This window comes from Eulemur rufifrons, chromosome 19 (assembly GCF_041146395.1).
Source record: "Eulemur rufifrons isolate Redbay chromosome 19, OSU_ERuf_1, whole genome shotgun sequence".
NCBI classification, from domain to species: Eukaryota; Metazoa; Chordata; class Mammalia; order Primates; family Lemuridae; genus Eulemur; species Eulemur rufifrons.
This window is the reverse complement of record NC_091001.1, coordinates 92,029,154-92,047,226: the sequence shown is the minus strand read 5'-3', so window position 1 is coordinate 92,047,226 and position 18,073 is coordinate 92,029,154. Positions and strand designations below refer to the sequence as shown.

The following is an 18,073-nucleotide window of genomic DNA, read 5'->3' as shown; positions in this document are numbered from 1 at the left end:
CATATAAAACAAGTCAAAAAGTTGTATGGCAATATACACCATAAACAAAGTCAACCATGTAACAAATTGATTAGGAAAAAAAAAAAATCTGGAGATGGGAGGATTGTTGAGCCCAGCCTGGGTGACAAAGCAAGACCCTGTTTCAAAAAAAAACCCCAAACAACAACTACACACACAAAAAAAAGAAAGAAAGAAAGAAAGAAAATCTGCAACATCTATGACTAATAAAGAGCTATCAATATTACACAAAGAACTCTTATATTAATAATTGACAGCAGAAAGATTAAGGGTCCAGTAGAAAATGAGCAGGAGATATGAATAGACACTTGATAGAAAAATAAATCCTTAAAGGCATAAACATAGGAGAATACACTCAACCTTCCTGGTCATCAGAAGAATATAAAATTACAATTGTATTCCATTTTACATGCTTTATATTAGCAAAATGAAAATGACAACATTTATATCAAAGAGGGTGCTGGGGCTGGGAAGAGAGTACTCTCATCTTTGCTAGTGGAAATGTGGACTACTGTGCTGTTTTATAAAGCAACCTTAAAGTATCCATTAATATAAAAATTGCAAACCCCTTTTGATTCAAAATTCTCACTCTTCAAAATCTATTGCATGGAAGGAAAAGCTCCAATAAATAAGAAGACATTAATATGTACATAGATATTTACTACAGCACCATCCATAGTGACAAGAGATGAGAGGTCAGGTAGATACCCATCAAATAGAAATGGTTGAATAAAATAAGTTACATTCCCACTGTAGAATACTATGCAGTCATTAAAAATAATGAGCTAGCTGACCTGGAGGGTTTGTATGATGTGTAGTTAAGTGAAAATAAAGACGAAAAATATATATAATGTGATGGATCTTTCACTCTCCTTTTTAATAATGACCAAAACAGATCTGTAAATGTTTATATATACATGTGTGTGTATGTGCATATTTTCATACACTGAATACACAGTCCACAGAAAAAGACGTGGAAGTTTACAAAGCTCATGTATCCTGATTGTTATGTTGCTTACCTAAAAGGTGGTAAGGGAGAGGATGACAAGTGGGGAAGAAGATAGATAAATAAGGCGCAGTGAGAAATATAGCATGGACAACATCCCATTTATGTAAATCACCCCTTTTGATATTCTTACTAAGATTTTCTTCTTGTATATCTTGTTTTAAACAAAACAGGATCCTACTATGGACACAATTTTGAATCCTACTCTTTCTTCTTTAACTTGGCACATCCTGAGTATATTTCCACATACACTGTACTAGGTGCTTTCCTGGCCCAGCTTTCCAAGAGGGCAATCTAGAGGGAGGAACCGTGGACCAGCACACATCTCAGGTAACAGCAGCGGACCCGCCGGCCTTTGCGCTACCTGTTATACCTGAGAAGAGGGAGTTCTTCCAGGCCCTGAGAACACCAGCAGGGATGTCTTCACACCTCGATTCCTCCAACTAACGTGCACAAACTCAGACCTTCGGAGCTCTGGGTGCCCAGCACAGCCCTCCAAGGACATGACCATTCTAGGTGACTTTTGGCCATGGTCCTGCCAAGGCTTCACCTGTAGAGAATCTAGACCACGCCTTTTCTCTTAGAGCAGCTACATGAATTAAAGACAAAAACAGATGGTCAAGAAAAGCCAGAGCTAACCTTGGTGAGAAATACAGAATGTACGCAGCAACTCTCACACCGGAGGGGTAAGAGAAAGGGAGCACAAATCTAGGCAATTAAAACCCTTAAACCCAAAATATTTACTGAATAAAGTCCCCAGTGAGTAGAGGATAATGTTCCCAACTGAGGAAATCTGTTTACTTTCAGACACGCTCCCATCTTAGAACAAAAATAAGCAAACGGCTTTATTTTCAAACTTTTCCACAATCTGGTCCACTGCTGGTTTCCATCCACCTCTGGTCATTCTTTCTGAGTCCGGCCACCTCAGGAAGACCTCCCCGACCCTGCTGCACACACAATCTCCCTTGCTCTGCACTCCCACAAAATTTACTTCCCGTTCTACAGGAAGATACTCTAGATGAGGTCCTATCCTAGACTGTGTTGGTTGTGTATCCTCAACCGCATCATAACATGTACAGTGTGCTAGGATAATGGGATATTCATGCATATTTGTTCTTTCTGCCTTCTCCCCACCCACTCCCACCCGGCCCTGCCCCAATCCCTCAGCCTCAGCAGATAAACAGGTCCCCATGCTCCGTTGCTTCCAGGGAGGTGGTATTCCTAAGCATAAAGCAGAGATACCAGGAAATATCCCATCCTCTATCTTTCGCAACAGTGTTCACTGAAAGAATAAATAGCCCAGAGGGTGAGGAAAAAGGCAATGCCTTTGAGGACTAGAGAGAAAAAGAATTCCACCAGCTTGGAAAGAGAAAAGGGACAGCCAGTCCTGAGAGTGGTGGGTACCCCAGGAGGCAGCAAAGCCCAAGAAAAATGGCTGTGTAGTACCCCTAGGGGGCTGGCCCTTGGGCACAGGGGGCTCCTGGCTTCACAAGGAACCCACTAGCCTGGGAATAGCAGAATGATGAGGGCTCAGTCAATGATGTTACAGCCATGACCGTGATGCCTGGAAGACCAAAGGCTCTCCCCACATGACCTGCCATTGAGGAAGCCTCCTGTATCCCTGTGAAGCTGTGAGTAGAAGAGAAATCCCCACACCAACCCAGGGGAATGGGAGCTTAGAATCGCGTTTAACTCCAAGAACAAAAGGAAAAGTGGCACCAACTGTAGACATCATCTAGTGAAATATGGTTCACACAAGCTCTTTGTGAGCAAGGGTGTCATCTCATGCAGGGCTTCTCAAACTCGACCTACACACAGATCACCTGGGGGTCTTGCTAAGACACAGATTTTGAATCAATAGGTCTAGAGTGGCCTGGGCTTCTGCATTTCTACAGGTGACACCAACACCCCTGGCCCACAAACCACATTTTAAAAAGCAAAAGTCTAGGTGAGGGATTAGCAAATTTTTTCTATAAAGGGCCAGATAGGAAAAGTTTCAGTTTTTTAGGCCATAACAGTCTCCATCACAACAACCCAACACTGCCACTGTAGTACAAACGCAACTGTGGACAATTTGTAAAGGAATGAGTGTGACCATGGTTCAATAAAACTCTATTTATGGACACTGAAATTTAGATTTCATGTAATTTTTGTGTGTCGTGAAATATTATTCCTCTTTAGAGTTTTTTCCCAACCATTTATAAATGCAAAACACCACGCACAGGCCAACAGAAATAGCAGAGGAAGGAGCGCCTAGATTTGGCGCGTGGGCGGACGCCTGGTCTACGGTGCCCAAAACAGTGTAGAACCCACAATACTGATTACATAAAAGTGGGCTGCTCGGTCAGCCTATTTCCCATCCTGAAGCTGGTTTTCCTTTCCTGTTATCCTTCCACTAGTGCTGTGCTTCTAAAACAGCAGATGCCTTGGGGACAAGTGGATTCTGGCAAATGCTTCTTCAAAAATCACTAAAATGACTTTAAAAGGCCACCCTAAATCCTTCTTCTTCTAAGAGACCCTGTGGAATAACAGGTTCCTATTTTAGTGAAACAGCTTTAAGGATGAGATTAAAATCAACCACAGTTTTCTGAGCTAACAGAAGAGTGACATGATCAGCAGAAGAAATTCAACCTTGCAGAACAACACCTGGCAAATTTAAAAGCAATTGTCTCAAACTTTTATCCCCATGTACCCCGCTAAAGATGCTGTCCTTCCCCTTGGCCTCATGTTCCATCATGACTCAAACGAGAGAAAAGACTTCTTGCAGGTCCCTCCACCATTAAATAGCATCCCTTGCGACACAGTTCTATCTTTCCAGTAATGCAGCAACACATCTCAGAGTCTGAGAGGGAGACAGTTCTGGAGTCAGAAGTGGCCAGGGGTCAGCAGAGAGTCACTGTCCTACACTCCATCCTCCCGCAGAGCCTGCGCTGGGCAAGCGCGGCAGCACCCTGGCTCAGGCATCTCCACAGTCCCCCTGCCCCGACACAGGGCTTCACACACAGCAGTGCCCCACGTGGGTTTGCTGGATGGAAGGATGAACTTGAGCCGGTGGCCCGGTGCAGGTGAATTTGCCCACTGTCTCCCCACCTTGGATAGGCAGTCAAAGGCATCTTCCTCACTTGTCACATACCCCAGGGACACCCCAGCCTGGGCTCCAGCGTCATACAACCTGCCTTAGCTCCGCCACTTATTAGCTCTGTTGACTTGGGCAACTTATCGGACCATTAGAAACCTCAAGTCCCTCATTGCCAAAATAAGGGTGATCAGTACACCATCCAGAGATGATATTCAAAAGAGAAAAACTTAACAACTGGTAATGGCTCGGGCACTGTTCAGTCAGAAAGGTGCCAGCGTAAATAACTGGTAAGACTATACTGGCAGCAAGAGTTAAATCTCCGCCTGCCCACCTGGTGGGTGGTCGTGAGGAACAAATGACTTAACACGGATGAAGCCCCCAGCACTTCTCCTAAAAGGCAGACACACTCCCCTCTCCCTGGAAACCTCTTCTTTCTGCATGGACTCCTGGCATATAACGGAGGCCACAAACCACTGCCAGCAGCGAATGCAGGACACCTGACAGTCACCCACAGCACTTACTGAGGGCACAGCCAGAGCTCCCCTGGACTCCTGCTGGACCCAGCTTCTCCCTCCAGACATCCTGGGAGTTCCCAAGGGCTCCTTCTGCTCCACTACCCACAGGACTCAGAGCCTCCTTGGGCAGGAAAACAGCTGGCGCCTCTCCCCACTGGGGACGCATAGTCAACCTATGTGCAAGAAGATGCCCTATTTGGTGGGGGATGCAGGCACCTGAAGCACCCAAAGACCCCATCCCATCCTCCTTGAATAACAAGGACCAAACCTCAAAGTGCCACAAAAAAGCAACCAGACCATTTCTTTGGCAATGAATTCCAGCACCAATTTCACAGAGAAAATCCTAGCTCCCTTACCCCTCAAAAAGCCTCTGTGCCCATGGGAAAGAGCTATATCCAGCCTCGAAACAGCCCCTGCTTCTTCCCCTAAGAAGACCTGCCACCCTTCAGGCAGGGCCCAAGGCGTGACACTCAATACACGTCAGCTCTCAACTCCCTTTTGAGAATAGAAGGAACCAAGAAAACAATTTATTTGCAGCTCAATAAGCAGATATGCTTAGTCTGACTGGGGAAAACGGGAAGGCTCGCCACAGACAGAGAAGAAAGGAAATTACACATGATTAAAAAGAATAAACCTAAGAAGTAGAAAATATCACAAATGCAGCTTATTTATGGTTAATAGCAGGTATTTGGTTTTGGTGCTAATAATCTAATTAGCAGTCAATCCAATGTGTCCTTTATTATCAGCTGATCCATAATTACTGCTCCATGCTGAGTATTTTCCCAGCACATGATAGCTTTCAACTCCTCGGCACAAACAACCAAGTAATTGGTGTTGCTATGCTGAATACAGAACAATTCCCCTCTGAGGGGTGAGGCTGGGGTATTTTTAGCCAACCACTATGGCCTTTCTATTTTCAGCATCTGTTGATGAACTCCTTACTGTCCCCTCTTTAATCAGTCTTGAGGCACCTTAACACTCTTGAGAATGTGACACTTTGGAGACTTCCTTTTTTAAAGTTTAACCGTAGGACCAAAAACACTCCCAGTCACCCCTAGCAGGGCAGTGTTCATAAAAGGATGTCAGATAGTGAAAGTGCAACATATTTCTCTTTGAAAATGTTGTAAAATTTTCTCTCTAAATATTGTTTTAAAGTGACTCATCCTAGAAGAGAGAACTTCTGATGTAAATCTATTTCATTCAACAGTGTCTGATCTAAACAAGATGTGTATAATTCTGGGAAGTAGAGAAAACTTAGGCTCAAGGGCTGGTTGCCCAGGGAAAACTATACACAGGTCCTCCCCATCAAGAGGCCAGACTGGGTGTGACTGTGAGAGAGGGAGGCTCGGGGTGAGCATGGGAAAAGGGGGAAGCAGGTGGGTGTTCTGGAGCCAGACAGATCTGGTTTGGGATCTAGATCCTCTGCCTGCTCATGCGTGGTGTGACCTGGGGAAAGTCACTTAATTTCCCTAAGCCTCCGTGTTCCTTATCTGGAAAACAAAGCTAATAATGCATGTGATGCAGGGCTGTTGTGAAGAGTAGGTGACTAAGCCCTGGCACTTACTACTAGGCTGAACCCAGAGGCTGGTGGGAGGTTCCATGGGAACTTGCCCTTTAAACTGGCCCCACCCTTTTGAAGGCCCGCCCAAATCCAACTATAAAAGCCCTAGATGCCCCCCATTTCGGGGCTGACACCATGTTGGATTTGGCCTGTCTGACGTTAAAATAAACTTTCTTTTCCTTCACCTCGGCCTCGTGCATTCCTCCCTCGGCATTTCTAACATTTACTAGCAGCTCAGGTTGTTAGTTCTCTGCCTTTTTCTCTAGATGCACAAACAAGAAGCTGTTTTTTCTAAAAGCCAGTGGCTTGTGCCATATAACTCCATTCTCTGCAAGTAGGCCTCCACCTAGGAGCCCAGGCGGATTTCAGCCCAGATGCTGTGTGGGGCAACGGTACCAACCAGTCTCCTACTTAGAGTTCCCTACTTACTGTCCTAAATGCCACTCTGCTCTAGGACCCCTCACCTTCCTGTGATCCAGTCCATGCTTTGGTTAGCTGGCGCCTGTGCCACACCAGTTGTTAAATGTCTCTCCATCTATCAAAGGGAGTAAGGTCTGGGAAACAGAAAACTCAAACCAAGACCTTTCTCCAAAGACTCTCTTATTCAGGGATTAGAAACCAGTGGTTATAGAAAGACTGGAAACTGCTAGGCTCTGACCCTAAGTGAGGTGCTAAAACCTGGAGTCAGAAGCCACATGCTCAGTTCAGATTTTTCTTTTGGAACTTTTTCTTGACATGGAATACACAAAGAGAAATGAACGTCTGTTCTACGAATTTCCACAGGGTAACCAGCACCCAAATCCAGAAACCCAACGGTACCAGTTCCCCCAAAATGTCCCCCTGTTCCCTTCCAGTCATTAACCCCAACCAAGAGTAGCCATGAACTGACTTCAAACACCAGAGATGAGTCTCATCTGTTCTTGTACTTGATCTAATGGAATCCGCAGCCTGCAGGTCTGGCCTGCCACCTGCCCTGGTACGTCCCACAAACTAACAATGAATGTTACATTTATAAATCTTTGAAAGTAATGCCAAAAGAATAATACTTTATGAGTTGTAAAAAATAGATGAAATTCAAATATCAACACCCATAAATAAAGTTTTACTAGAAGACAGTGACACTAACTCACATACCGTCTTTCATGCTACAACTGCAGAGTTGAACAGTTACATCAGAGACCATATAAACTTACTTTCTAGCCCTTTACAGAAAAGTTTGCCTACTCCAACTTGAGTGCATGACAATCACGGAAATACATACACATTTCTGTTGGGTTTATATGTAGGAGTGAAATTGCGGGGTCATAGGTACACACATACGTCCAGCTTAGTAGATGCTGCCAGGAAGTTTACCCAAACATACTCTCAGTTTTAAGAGAAAAGCTGAAACCTAGGGCAGAAACCATAATCCCAGTTATAACAGAGGCAAAGAGAATTGTAGAAAGTTGATCTGATCCAGAATAGGGCAAATGATCAGGGCCTCCAAGTACAGAGGGGAAATGTCAGAGTTATCTAGGTTTACATTTCTTTTCAATTTTATTCCACACACAGTCTTGAACAATACAATACCCTTTAATGTCTCCATGCTCGGGAGAAATGGACAACGGTGAAAAAGGGACCAGCTTTGTCATTTAGGCCACATAACAAAAGCACCACCAGGAGCCTTCCAATAGCTTACCAGCATTGCAGACAAAATACCCAGGAAGACTTTAGCAGCCTCCAAGTCTAAACATACACATAGGCAGCAGCTACATGACTCAAGCCCAACTTCCAAAGCAGCTACAGGCCGGGCGTGGTGGCTCACGCCTGTAATCCTAGCACTCTGGGAGGCCGAGGCGGGTGGATTGCTCAAGGTCAGAAGTTCGAGACCAGCCTGACCAACAGCGAGACCCCGTCTCTACTAAAAATAGAAAGAAATTATCTGGCCAACTAAAATATATATAGAAAAAATTAGCCGGGCATGGTGGCACATGCCTGTAGTCCCAGCTACCCGGGAGGCTGAGGCAGTAGGATTGCTTAAGCCCAGGAGTTTGAGGTTGCTGTGAGCTAGGCTGACGCCACGGCATTCACTGTAGCCCGGGCAACAAAGCGAGACTCTGTCTCAAAAAAAAAAAAAAAAACAAAAAACAAAGCAGCTACAAAGAGCCTGGTCCCTGTACTGGGCAGAACCAGCAGTCTGGCAACCAGGCAGCCCTGAGCAGTCCTCAGTCGTCTTCAAGGCTAACCAGCAAGACACAGGCAGGGCGTCCTCTGCACTAGAGACACAGGCAGGATCACTTCCTGGAGTCATTCCCTCACCTACCTGCCTTGCTCTTCAAACGGGATATGTTAGGTTCTTTCAAAGGACCCTTTTCCTCTTAGAAGGGAATGACTTCTGATTGTTTAAAGACCACATACATCACGAAAGGGATTCAAACCAACAGTTTCTGTCTGAATTCCACAATCCTGCTGGCTTCCGAGTTGGAGCAGCTTCATGAATGACAGCAGAGCCTCACTTCCCACTGTCGAACCCTGCAGGCACAGGAGGGAGGTGGCAGGGGAGCTCGGGCTCCCCCAGAGCCAGCACGTGACAATGGGCCTTGGGTCGGGGGAGCCTCTCTTCACTTCTCACAGCACCCGAGTCTGCAACTGCAGCCCTGGCATCTTTCCATGCCAGAAGGCAGCAGTTCTGTGGAACATCTCTGAAGGGCCCAAGAGTGGGTTAAACTTGGCCTTTCCTGGAATAAAACCCAAAGGCCTCCCGGTACTCCCACGGCACACCAGAGATGGGCTCTGTATTTCTCTTAATCCCTTCCTCAGTTTCCCTCTGTAGGTAAAAAAGCAATGCTGGTGTCTTATCAGAGGTAGGGCGGCATTTCTCAGCAAGAGCACTACCTTCTTCTCCATCTGAAAATATACATATAACATAGACATATATATTTTTTTCATTTTCCTGAAGGTGAGCGTGGCCCTAACAGAAACAGCATGTGTGTGACCGTCAAAAGAGTGAGTTCAAGTCCACCTGCTGGGTAGGGGAGTTTGCCAAAGTCTCTTTCCTCTTTTCACTTCAGATTCATCATACTTCAGAAAACAAGAAGAATAATAACATCCACCTCACGGGGTCACGGTAAGGATCAAATGATGCATTTGTGAACACAAACGCTGTGTAAACTGTAAAGCGCCACACCACGTGGTGGGGAAAGAAGCTACCTCTTATCTTCCTTTTCCTGATTCACCCTTTAATTAGTCAAGTCTTTCAGCCAGTTCCTCTTCTGATGAAGACCACCTGCCCACCATAAGGACATTAGTCAATTCAGCACCCAGCTGGCAGCCATCAATTGGCCATCTATTAATAGCCAATTATCTGGGTGGCTTAATTAATCTGTGGAACACATGGCCTGATCTCCCTGAGATCCTGGAAAACAATGAGCTTGAAATACAGGCACCAGCTAATTTTTCAACGGCCACCAAGGAATTTGGCATCGTCCATTACGCCTGCATGTTGCAGCTGCAAGTGCTGGGCGCATAAATATTGATTGGACCAGTCTCTCTGTGGCTGGGGGGAGCATGAATGATTAGTACTCTCTGAGGAATAACAGAAGCTGCATAAATCTTCAGCCCAGACTGCTGGGGAAGAAAATCCTCATTTCCAAACCTTAGTGAGGACAGAGAAAAGGGATAGTTAACCTCTCTGGAGAGAGACTGTCAAGAGGGGCGGGCCTGCCGGTTCTGTTGATGTTTCCCTGCTCTCTCCTGGCCATGATGCAGATTGGGTTTCACCGTCATTAGGAAGAAGGCAGCTGGTTGGCCGTCCTCTTCATCTGGGCGTTCAAACCCCACGGCAGGAACAAGGGAGTGTGCCCCGTGCTTCTGCATTTCCTTGAAAGATCTCTGTAGTGCTTACGGTTAGGAAGACAAGTGACATGAGGAGAATTTAATTATTTTTTAAGTGCCTAATCTTGTCTCCAGGAAATGGTATGCAGAAGAGACTTTGTACTTGAATCAGCGTTGTCCAGGAGGCAGCGTATCAGATGGCTCCTTATTTCCAGCGATAAGGGCTGGTGCTGATAGCAGGGTGTCCATGCAGAATGGCTCAGAGTGGCCCAGAGCGACAACCTCCTTCCTGTATAAAGAGCAGTGCTCAGAGGCAGGCTGCTGCTGACCTTGGGGCCTGCAGGGATGAGCGGGGCTCCTGCAGAGCAGAGGGCCGGCCACCACGGGGCCCCTGCCCCAGGCTGCTGGGGCTCCACAGTCCCCCTAGCTTTTCAGGAGACTCAAATAAGAGGAGGAAGAATTTGCTGGAGGGAGGAGGGCATGTAGACAGAAAAGCAGGAGGAAAGAGGATGCCCTGGTGGCACACACATGCCTCACGCCACTGAGATCTCTGCCTCTCTGTCCCCCATCAGCTTCCTAGTGCTCATTAGGTCCTGGGATCGCAGCAGTCACTGCCAAATGCAAGGACTGCTGCCCCAGAAGGTCAAATCAGGCCATTTATTCTGAAATACCAAAATACCAGAGCCAGCAAATTTCAGGAGCTGCAGAATTCCCCAGGGCACATGTGTGTGTGCATGCACGCGTGTTCTTCTGTATCCCAAAGGGGTTCTTTCTTAATCAGTTCAACATCTGAGAACTTGGAGACTGATTTATTTTTTGGTTAATCTAGCGTTTCTGATAAAATAATTAAAAGATAAGTAATAGACACAGAGTAGCTGTGCTATAATTATTTACAGCCTTAAGGCCTCACTTCAGAGTTATTCACAACTAACCAGACTCCACTCAGGCTGCTGGCAGGCAGGTGGGAGATGGGCAGCTCTGTAGCATGCTGCTTCCATTTCACAGTCTAGGAGACTGAGCCAGGAAGAGGCATCAGAGTTACCCCTGGTGCTGCCGATGGCAGCAAGACACACCCAGGCTGCCATGTCTGTAAGAAAAACCAGAGGGTAAAATCACACTTGATTTTGACATGATGGGAGCTACAAAGAAAGGGTCAGACTCTCCATCTCCCAAGACTCATGAGCAGGATGAGCCTCTGAGGACCAGGCGAGAAGGAAGGCTCGCACACAGCTCAGGGTAACTGCGGGCAAGCGGGAGGACTCCGCAGCCAGCCGTGGAGGGCACGGGCTCGGCCAGGCTCACTTCCCCAAACAGATGGCAAGTCTGTCATTCTGGGTCTCTGGGGTGGGATGTGCAAAAGCCACATCAGGGTTCACAGACTCCCCCTAAAAGATGATCTGTCCCTGCTTTCCAACTCAGATTATTTTCCAAAAATGCATCAGGGACTTTGAGATGCTCTGGAAGAGTGACAAAACTGTAAACGTTAGAAATCAAACAAGGGCACAAGCAATACATATCTTCAAAACTGGTTCCTGGGTGCCGGATAATGGATAAGACTATTCTGGAAATCTGGGATGGGGAGTTGTGGCAAGGGACACAGGCAAAGAGGTCAATCAGACGGCATGTAAATTAGGCGTCAGCCCATGGCAGCCTTATTCTGTCCCTGTTCCGTTTATAAATGACCTCTGATGAGTGCAAATTAGCACTTTTAAATGATACAACCAGACGGGCAGCCCTGAAAGAGGGTACTCTCTGGACAGATGGGGGAGGCTTGTGACAGGACCATTAATTTCTCTTTCCTTCCTGCTTTGCCCCTCCTGTCTTCTCTGATTTGAGCAGGCATCATTTTGTGCCTCTTGAGGGTTGGAGAAAAGGATTCCTGGTCTTTGTTTCCCAAAACATCAGGCCATTTAGAGGAACAAGGATTCAGGAGACAGGGAGCTCTCCCAAACAGACTAAGAGATTCCCCTAGAACAGAGATCCATGGGCGCCTGGGACAGGGCCCCCCACCTGGACCTGGGGGAGAGAGTGGGCTAGGAAAGCCAAGGGGAGCTGGGACTTGGCATAGTTGCCACCAACTTGGCACTGATGACCAGAGGCCTGGACTCTGCACAAGCCCCTGGGCCCTGGATGACCCAGAGCATGCCGGAAATGACCCAGAGTAAATTTCCCACCAGCCTGATGGGATGGGGGCTCAGGGTTTTAAAAAAAAAAAAAAAAAAAAAGCTTGTTGACACCTAGAAAGTGAAGACATGCAATTTCTTGACTACCTGGGATCCCAACACACTACTTGCATATTTCCCAGCCTCTTACAAGAGCCACTGCAGGAGCAAGCCACATTCTGGCCCACCAGGTAACACCATCCCCAATACCTGCTCCAGGGAACTGCCTTAGAATGGAAAACAGCACAGTGCCCAGCCCAGGCACCAGCGCAGCAAAGGAAAGGCTGAGTATGCATCTCCTAATGGGCTACTTCTGGTCCTGCCAGAGTCAAAATTCCCGGGACAGAGTCCAATATGCACGCACCGAGCATCACTAGATTAATAGGGTCTATCTCTAAAATTCATGACTTTTTTAATGGGAGAAATTATCTACTAAACGGGGAATAAAATAACAGTGTCATATACTTTAAGGCATTGGTGGTATGCAAATGTTACAGAAAGACAAGCTATTTTCTAATAGCATTTACTATATTTCTAGTAAGGCACCAATACATTAACATGGGCCTGAGGCACTTTATTCAAAGCCTTTACATTTCTAATACCTTCCTCAAAGATTACCCTCAGGCCTAAAATTCTTTTGCTTTGACTAAGCCCTAACACGTGGACTAAATTTAGTTTCCTGGAAATAAGAATTTTTGTTAATTCTGTCTGTTATTGTATACTTCTCCAAAGAGCAAACAAATGATAGGGGAGAGAAAAAATGAAAACATTTTTCAGGTTCTTTTTAGTGGTATAGTAGTTATCGTTAAAATACAATTTCAATTAAAACATCAAATTGTTACATGATTTTCAGTCAGAAATGAGAGCTTTGCTGAATACTTTGGGGGGGTGGTAAAAGAATCAAATCAACATTAAAAAGTCAAATTTAAAGACATCTTTACTTGAGTTATTAATAGAAACAGCTCTTCTTGAAATGAAGGAAAAAATCCAATTAATTTTCTTAAACCAGGAGAGCAGCACACCTTCTCCACACCACTTGGATTGTGACCCACCGGCCATCAGTTTTGTTTTATCAGGCCCACTTTGGGGATCCCATCACTGGGTGAATGGGGATGTTTCCTAACCCATGAGGAAAAGAGAATAGAGGCTTAAGAGCTCTGAACCAGAACTTGTACTGGGCCCCTGTGAAGGCAACTGGCACCAGACAATGTAAGATTTGGGTGATCCCCAGCTCAGGAGCCCTCACCAGAGCCCTCTCCCATCTCTACGCTGTCCCCAACTTCTCTGAATATTTTTAGGAGAAGAGAGCCCACTGTTCTTGCTTTGGAAAATAAGCCCCTCTACCATGCTGGGAAGAAGCCCAGGCAGGATGGAAACTTTTCCAAGCCTTCAGCATGTCCAAGGCAAGAGCTTTCCCCACGATTACGCATGTGCCTTTCCTAAGAAAACCTAGAGTACTACTGAACTCACTCAAAAACTTAATTTTTTCCCTATGATCCACAAAGGTCCCATCTGAATTCCTACTGTTGAAGAAACAATCTCTACACTGGCAAATGATTCCTAAACCAACAGCACTGCAGCCATTGGGTGCAACCACCCATCGGATGGACCTGCCCTACCAGGTTGTGCTGTGTCCAGCACAACATATGGTGCCCTCCGATGGCAGAGTGTGTGTGATTTCCTTCAAAAGTGGTTCCTCCTTTTGTACCTCCACAATTACATGAGACCCCTTGAAGTTCTCTGAGGACAAGGGTCTAGGGATGAGCCATGGAAGCTCCGGAAGGTGGGGTGGGGGAGCTCCCACTGTAAACATCCCCAGCCTCACTGCATCACCCACCAGCACAGACCCAGGCGGGCCGGGGGTTTAATGGTATGGAAGAAGCAAGAGGTGGGCAGTTCCCAGAGCCATCCCATTCCATTTTTATCCTGACACTAACACTTGAACACTTGAACAGCCTTGCTATCTTGGGCCAAATATTTCACCTCCTTAATCTCATCTGCAAAAAAGTATCATCTCTCTTGTGTGGTTGTTGTAAAGATTAAATGAGCTAACATATGTTAAAAAGTCTGTGAACTTATAAAGCACTACACAAATTCTGTCAACTGCTATTTAACATGAAGACATTCACTCACACGAGCTAGGTCCCCAGGCAAACTCAAGAAGAATGAAATCATTTGGCCATATTTACATGGAGCCAAGCAAAGGACAAAAAAATCAATAGACTTGGTATTCTTCCTCTAGCTCCCAAATGCCATCCATCAATAGACCGCTTCAGAATCACATGGGCCCTGGTAAAAATACTATTTTGAGGACCTTCTCCCAAACCCACAGAACCATAATCTTTTCAATAAGTCCAAGAATCTGTATGTTAAACGAGCTCTCCAGGTGAGTCTGCCATGCAGGCAGGTTTGGGTACCACTGTGCTTCTTTGGACATGATATTCAAATTTCCTGTATGTATCAGTCATGGAGAATAAAAGTGTTCTGGTGTTATCTAAGAAGGGGTGTCTCTTTGTCTCTCTTCCTATCAGTTACATACACACTAAGATACAGAGGGATGTCCATCCACCAGACACAAATACACACAACACATACATGTAGACACACAAAGCCACACATATAGGTGAAAAATAGGAAAGAAAAAATACTCACAAAAAAAAGGCCACTTAATAATAAGAAGCATCAAGATTGTAGAAGTCCATAGAATTTGTGGTTCTAGGAGGTATGGAAAATGGGGGGAAAGAGAAGGATGTTAAGACAAAGGTGATCAAAACTAGAAAAGCCCCTTGTGGGTGACTGTGCAGCACTGTGTGTCTGGACTCCTGACATGAGACCACTCCCCCCAGCTCACAGCACACTCATCTGTTTGTAATCCTGCCTCGGCCAGGAACTTATGAGAGACCCAGGCCCCCCGCTCCGCATGCCAAAGGGCAGGGAGACAACACAGTGCACTCACTCCAGCAGCCCTAAACCTAGCATGGAGCCTGGCATACAGCTGCCTGCAACAAACTAGTGTTGAGCACATGCCAAGATGAACAGAGGCAGGGAGGAGGAGGGACAAAGTGCACAAGGAAGGAAGCAGATCGCTTGTCCCAGATCCCTGGTGTAAAGCTAGAATAAGTAAGCTTAAGGTAATGAGGTTCAACGCAAAACAGAGAAAGTTCACGTCCCTGCAGGCATCATTAACGACATCACACATAGCAGAACCATCAAGGGAAAAAGAAGAGAAACTCCAGATCTGTGGGCAGGGTCTGAGGTGAGTGAGAAAATTGATCCGGAGCTATAAAGGCTATTCTAAGTCCCCAGTATGACCTCACCACTTCTCTGCTTGACACCCCTCCAAGGCCCCTCACACCCACAATGTCCTGCCAGACTCGGCCCTTACACACCTTTCCAGCCTTCACCCCTCCAACCTCCACACACTTTGAGCTCAAATCATGCCACACTCACACAGCGTGCTGTGTCATTCCTCTGAGCCTGTTTTGCACAGTTAATCTCTACCTCAAATGCCCTCGCTACCCACTGGCAAACCCATTCATCCTTCTCAACTCAGTTCTGTTATGTCCTCCTCCTCCAGGAAGCCCCCAGGTTCCCACGACACCCAGTGCACTGAACTGTCTTAGCCCTGAGCACACTGCAGGTCCCAGTCCAATGATGAGTGAATCCCCCAGATCCAGGGAATAAGTTCTGCATCTCTGTAACCATAGCACCGAGCACACTGCCTGAGCACACCGTGGGTGCTAAATAAATGCTCATTGAAATCAACTGAGCACTGGCAAGATTCCAAAACATAAGTGCCAGAAGACTTAGTTAAAAGGGAAATCTGAAGTAACTTGATATAATGGAAAAATTCTGAGTGTGGAGGTTTGAGTTTGAACCAGTAGAGTGACCAAAGGCAAGTTACTTAAAGATTCTGAACCTGTTTCCTAATCTATCAAATAAGCATAACGCCACCCAACTCCAACTACTTACGAAGAAAGCACCCACTATGCACCTGGCACACAGTAGGCCTCCTGTGGTGTACTTGCTAGGGAGACTCCCCTACACCACACCCCCATGTGTCTGGATCTCCCATTTCCAATCACAGCTCTTCCAGGGCTTTGGCCCAGTTCCTGGAGGACTGCTCTGGACCCAGTTCCTAAACGCTGCCTGGCTAGCCAGGAAGTGCCCCAGAGGCTCCTTCCTTGTCCCCCGGCCAAAGCTGTGGAAGAGGAGACTGAAGGCTCTCACATCAAGCAAAACTATGATCAAATGAATTTGCACGCTTTTTCTCCTGTTAGTCTGCCTTTTGTCATTTGATTTTCAGAGAACGTTTGCAGAGCAATGGGGAAGTTTTCCCTTACTTCCTGCAGGGCTCTGAATCTAAAGGCAAGAGTGAGCCTGTAGAGGGAACCTTCTGGCCCGCTCGGATGAACCGACTGGGCAGGAGTTGGAAAAGCCACTCGGATTCCCATTTTTTCAACTCCCCACCAACACCAAGGCGTCTGTTTCCACAGGCTCTTTAGTGGTGTTCTGGAAGCATTCAACTTCCAATGCAGCTGCGGGGCTCGGGAACAAAGAGCAGGGGTGACAACAGGCCGGTGGGCCAGGGCGGCAGCCGCGCGGGAGGCTGCAGGGCTCTCGCCCGCGATGCCCACGCGCGCGGCGCACCCGGCCTCCGGCCTCCCGATGTCGGGCCTGGCAGCTGCGGGAAGGAGGTCAGCGCAGCCGCCAGACTTCTCGCGGGCGCCCGCACTGGCCGGCCGTGCCACCCGCTCCCAACCACCAGCGACTCTCCGGCGGCGCCCGCGGACCGCCAGCCCCAGGGCTGCCAGTCAGCAGCGGCCCCGCCGCCCCGGGACCCCCGCGCGCCGCTCAAGTTGGGAGCCCCGCTCCGCCCCGAGCGCGCGCGCCCACCACCCACACCCACTGCCACTTACGCACACCGCGGAACCCGAGATGCCCTAGAGCTTTTTAAATCCAGAAACATCACACGGTAGCCGCATTCGGCGCCTTTTACCTGCTCGCAGCACCCAGACCCCCCGCCCTGGCTTCCCGGGAGCCCGCAAACCTGGCGCGTGGGCTGTGCGCCCTCCCGCAAGCCACTGCCCCGCGCCCCGCGCGCCGCCAAACCGCACACCTTGGGGGTCTGCACTTCAGGTCCCGTCGGCACCTCCAACTTCCTCTTGGTTACCCAGAAGAACAGCAGCACGGTGATCCAGAGCACCCCGAAGATCGGCAGCACCAGGCGGCGAGTCAGGCGCCGCATGGTCCCCTTTGCCTCCTCTCCGCGGTGCTGCGTCCCTGGGGCACCCCCCGGCGGTCAGGGTTGGCGGGGCAGGAGTCCTGGAGAGCGCCTCCCTCTGGGGCGCGCTTGCCCCGGGATCCGGGTGGAGGGCGGCGGGACCCTGCAAGCGCCCCGCCCGCTTCAGAGAGAAGCGAGCCCAGGTGGGGGGCGCAGGGCGCCCTGAGACGCGGCAGGGAAGGGCCGAGGGGCAGCCAAGCTGGACGCCCGCTCCAGCGGGAGGAGCGCGGTGGCCGCGGAGATGCTCCCCACGCCGCCGCCGCTGCCGCCGCCAGTGCGTTGCCCGCCACCGCCGAGAGGGAAACTGACTCCAGGAGGAAGCAATCCGAGGCTGTGCCGGGCACTCCGGGAGGAGCACGAGGGAGGAGGGAGCGAGGGGGGAGGGCGGGCCCCACAGACAGACGGACTGCGAGGGAGCCGGGGCGGGAGCGAGCGGGGCTCTGCGAGGGGGCGCTACTGCCGCCCGCCGACAGAGACGCACCGTGCTGCTGTGGGGCCGCCCGCGCCGAGCCCTGGGCACAGCTCCCGGGCCACGGTGGGTTGGGGCGGGGCGGGAACGGTGCACCCGCGTTGCCCGCCCCAGCTGCCGGCTGGGACCGAAGAAGGGCCGACCCGCGTCAGGTGGGGCTGTGCCT

General features: G+C 48.4%; 1 protein-coding gene across 3 annotated transcripts in view; it reads right to left on the bottom strand.

Moving 5' to 3' along the window:
- GALNT14 (polypeptide N-acetylgalactosaminyltransferase 14) overlaps positions 1 to 17,743 on the bottom strand; it is a 204,820-nt gene extending 187,077 nt beyond the window's left edge. For all 3 annotated transcript variants that reach the window (XM_069494464.1, XM_069494463.1, XM_069494465.1), the window contains exon 1: positions 17,274 to 17,743. Coding sequence is in view for 2 of the 3 variants with exons in the window: in XM_069494463.1 (XP_069350564.1) it covers positions 17,274 to 17,402 (129 nt within the window). In the remaining variant the exon portion in view is untranslated. The remainder of the gene's footprint in view (positions 1 to 17,273) is intronic.
- Between the last annotated feature and the right edge of the window lie 330 nt (positions 17,744 to 18,073).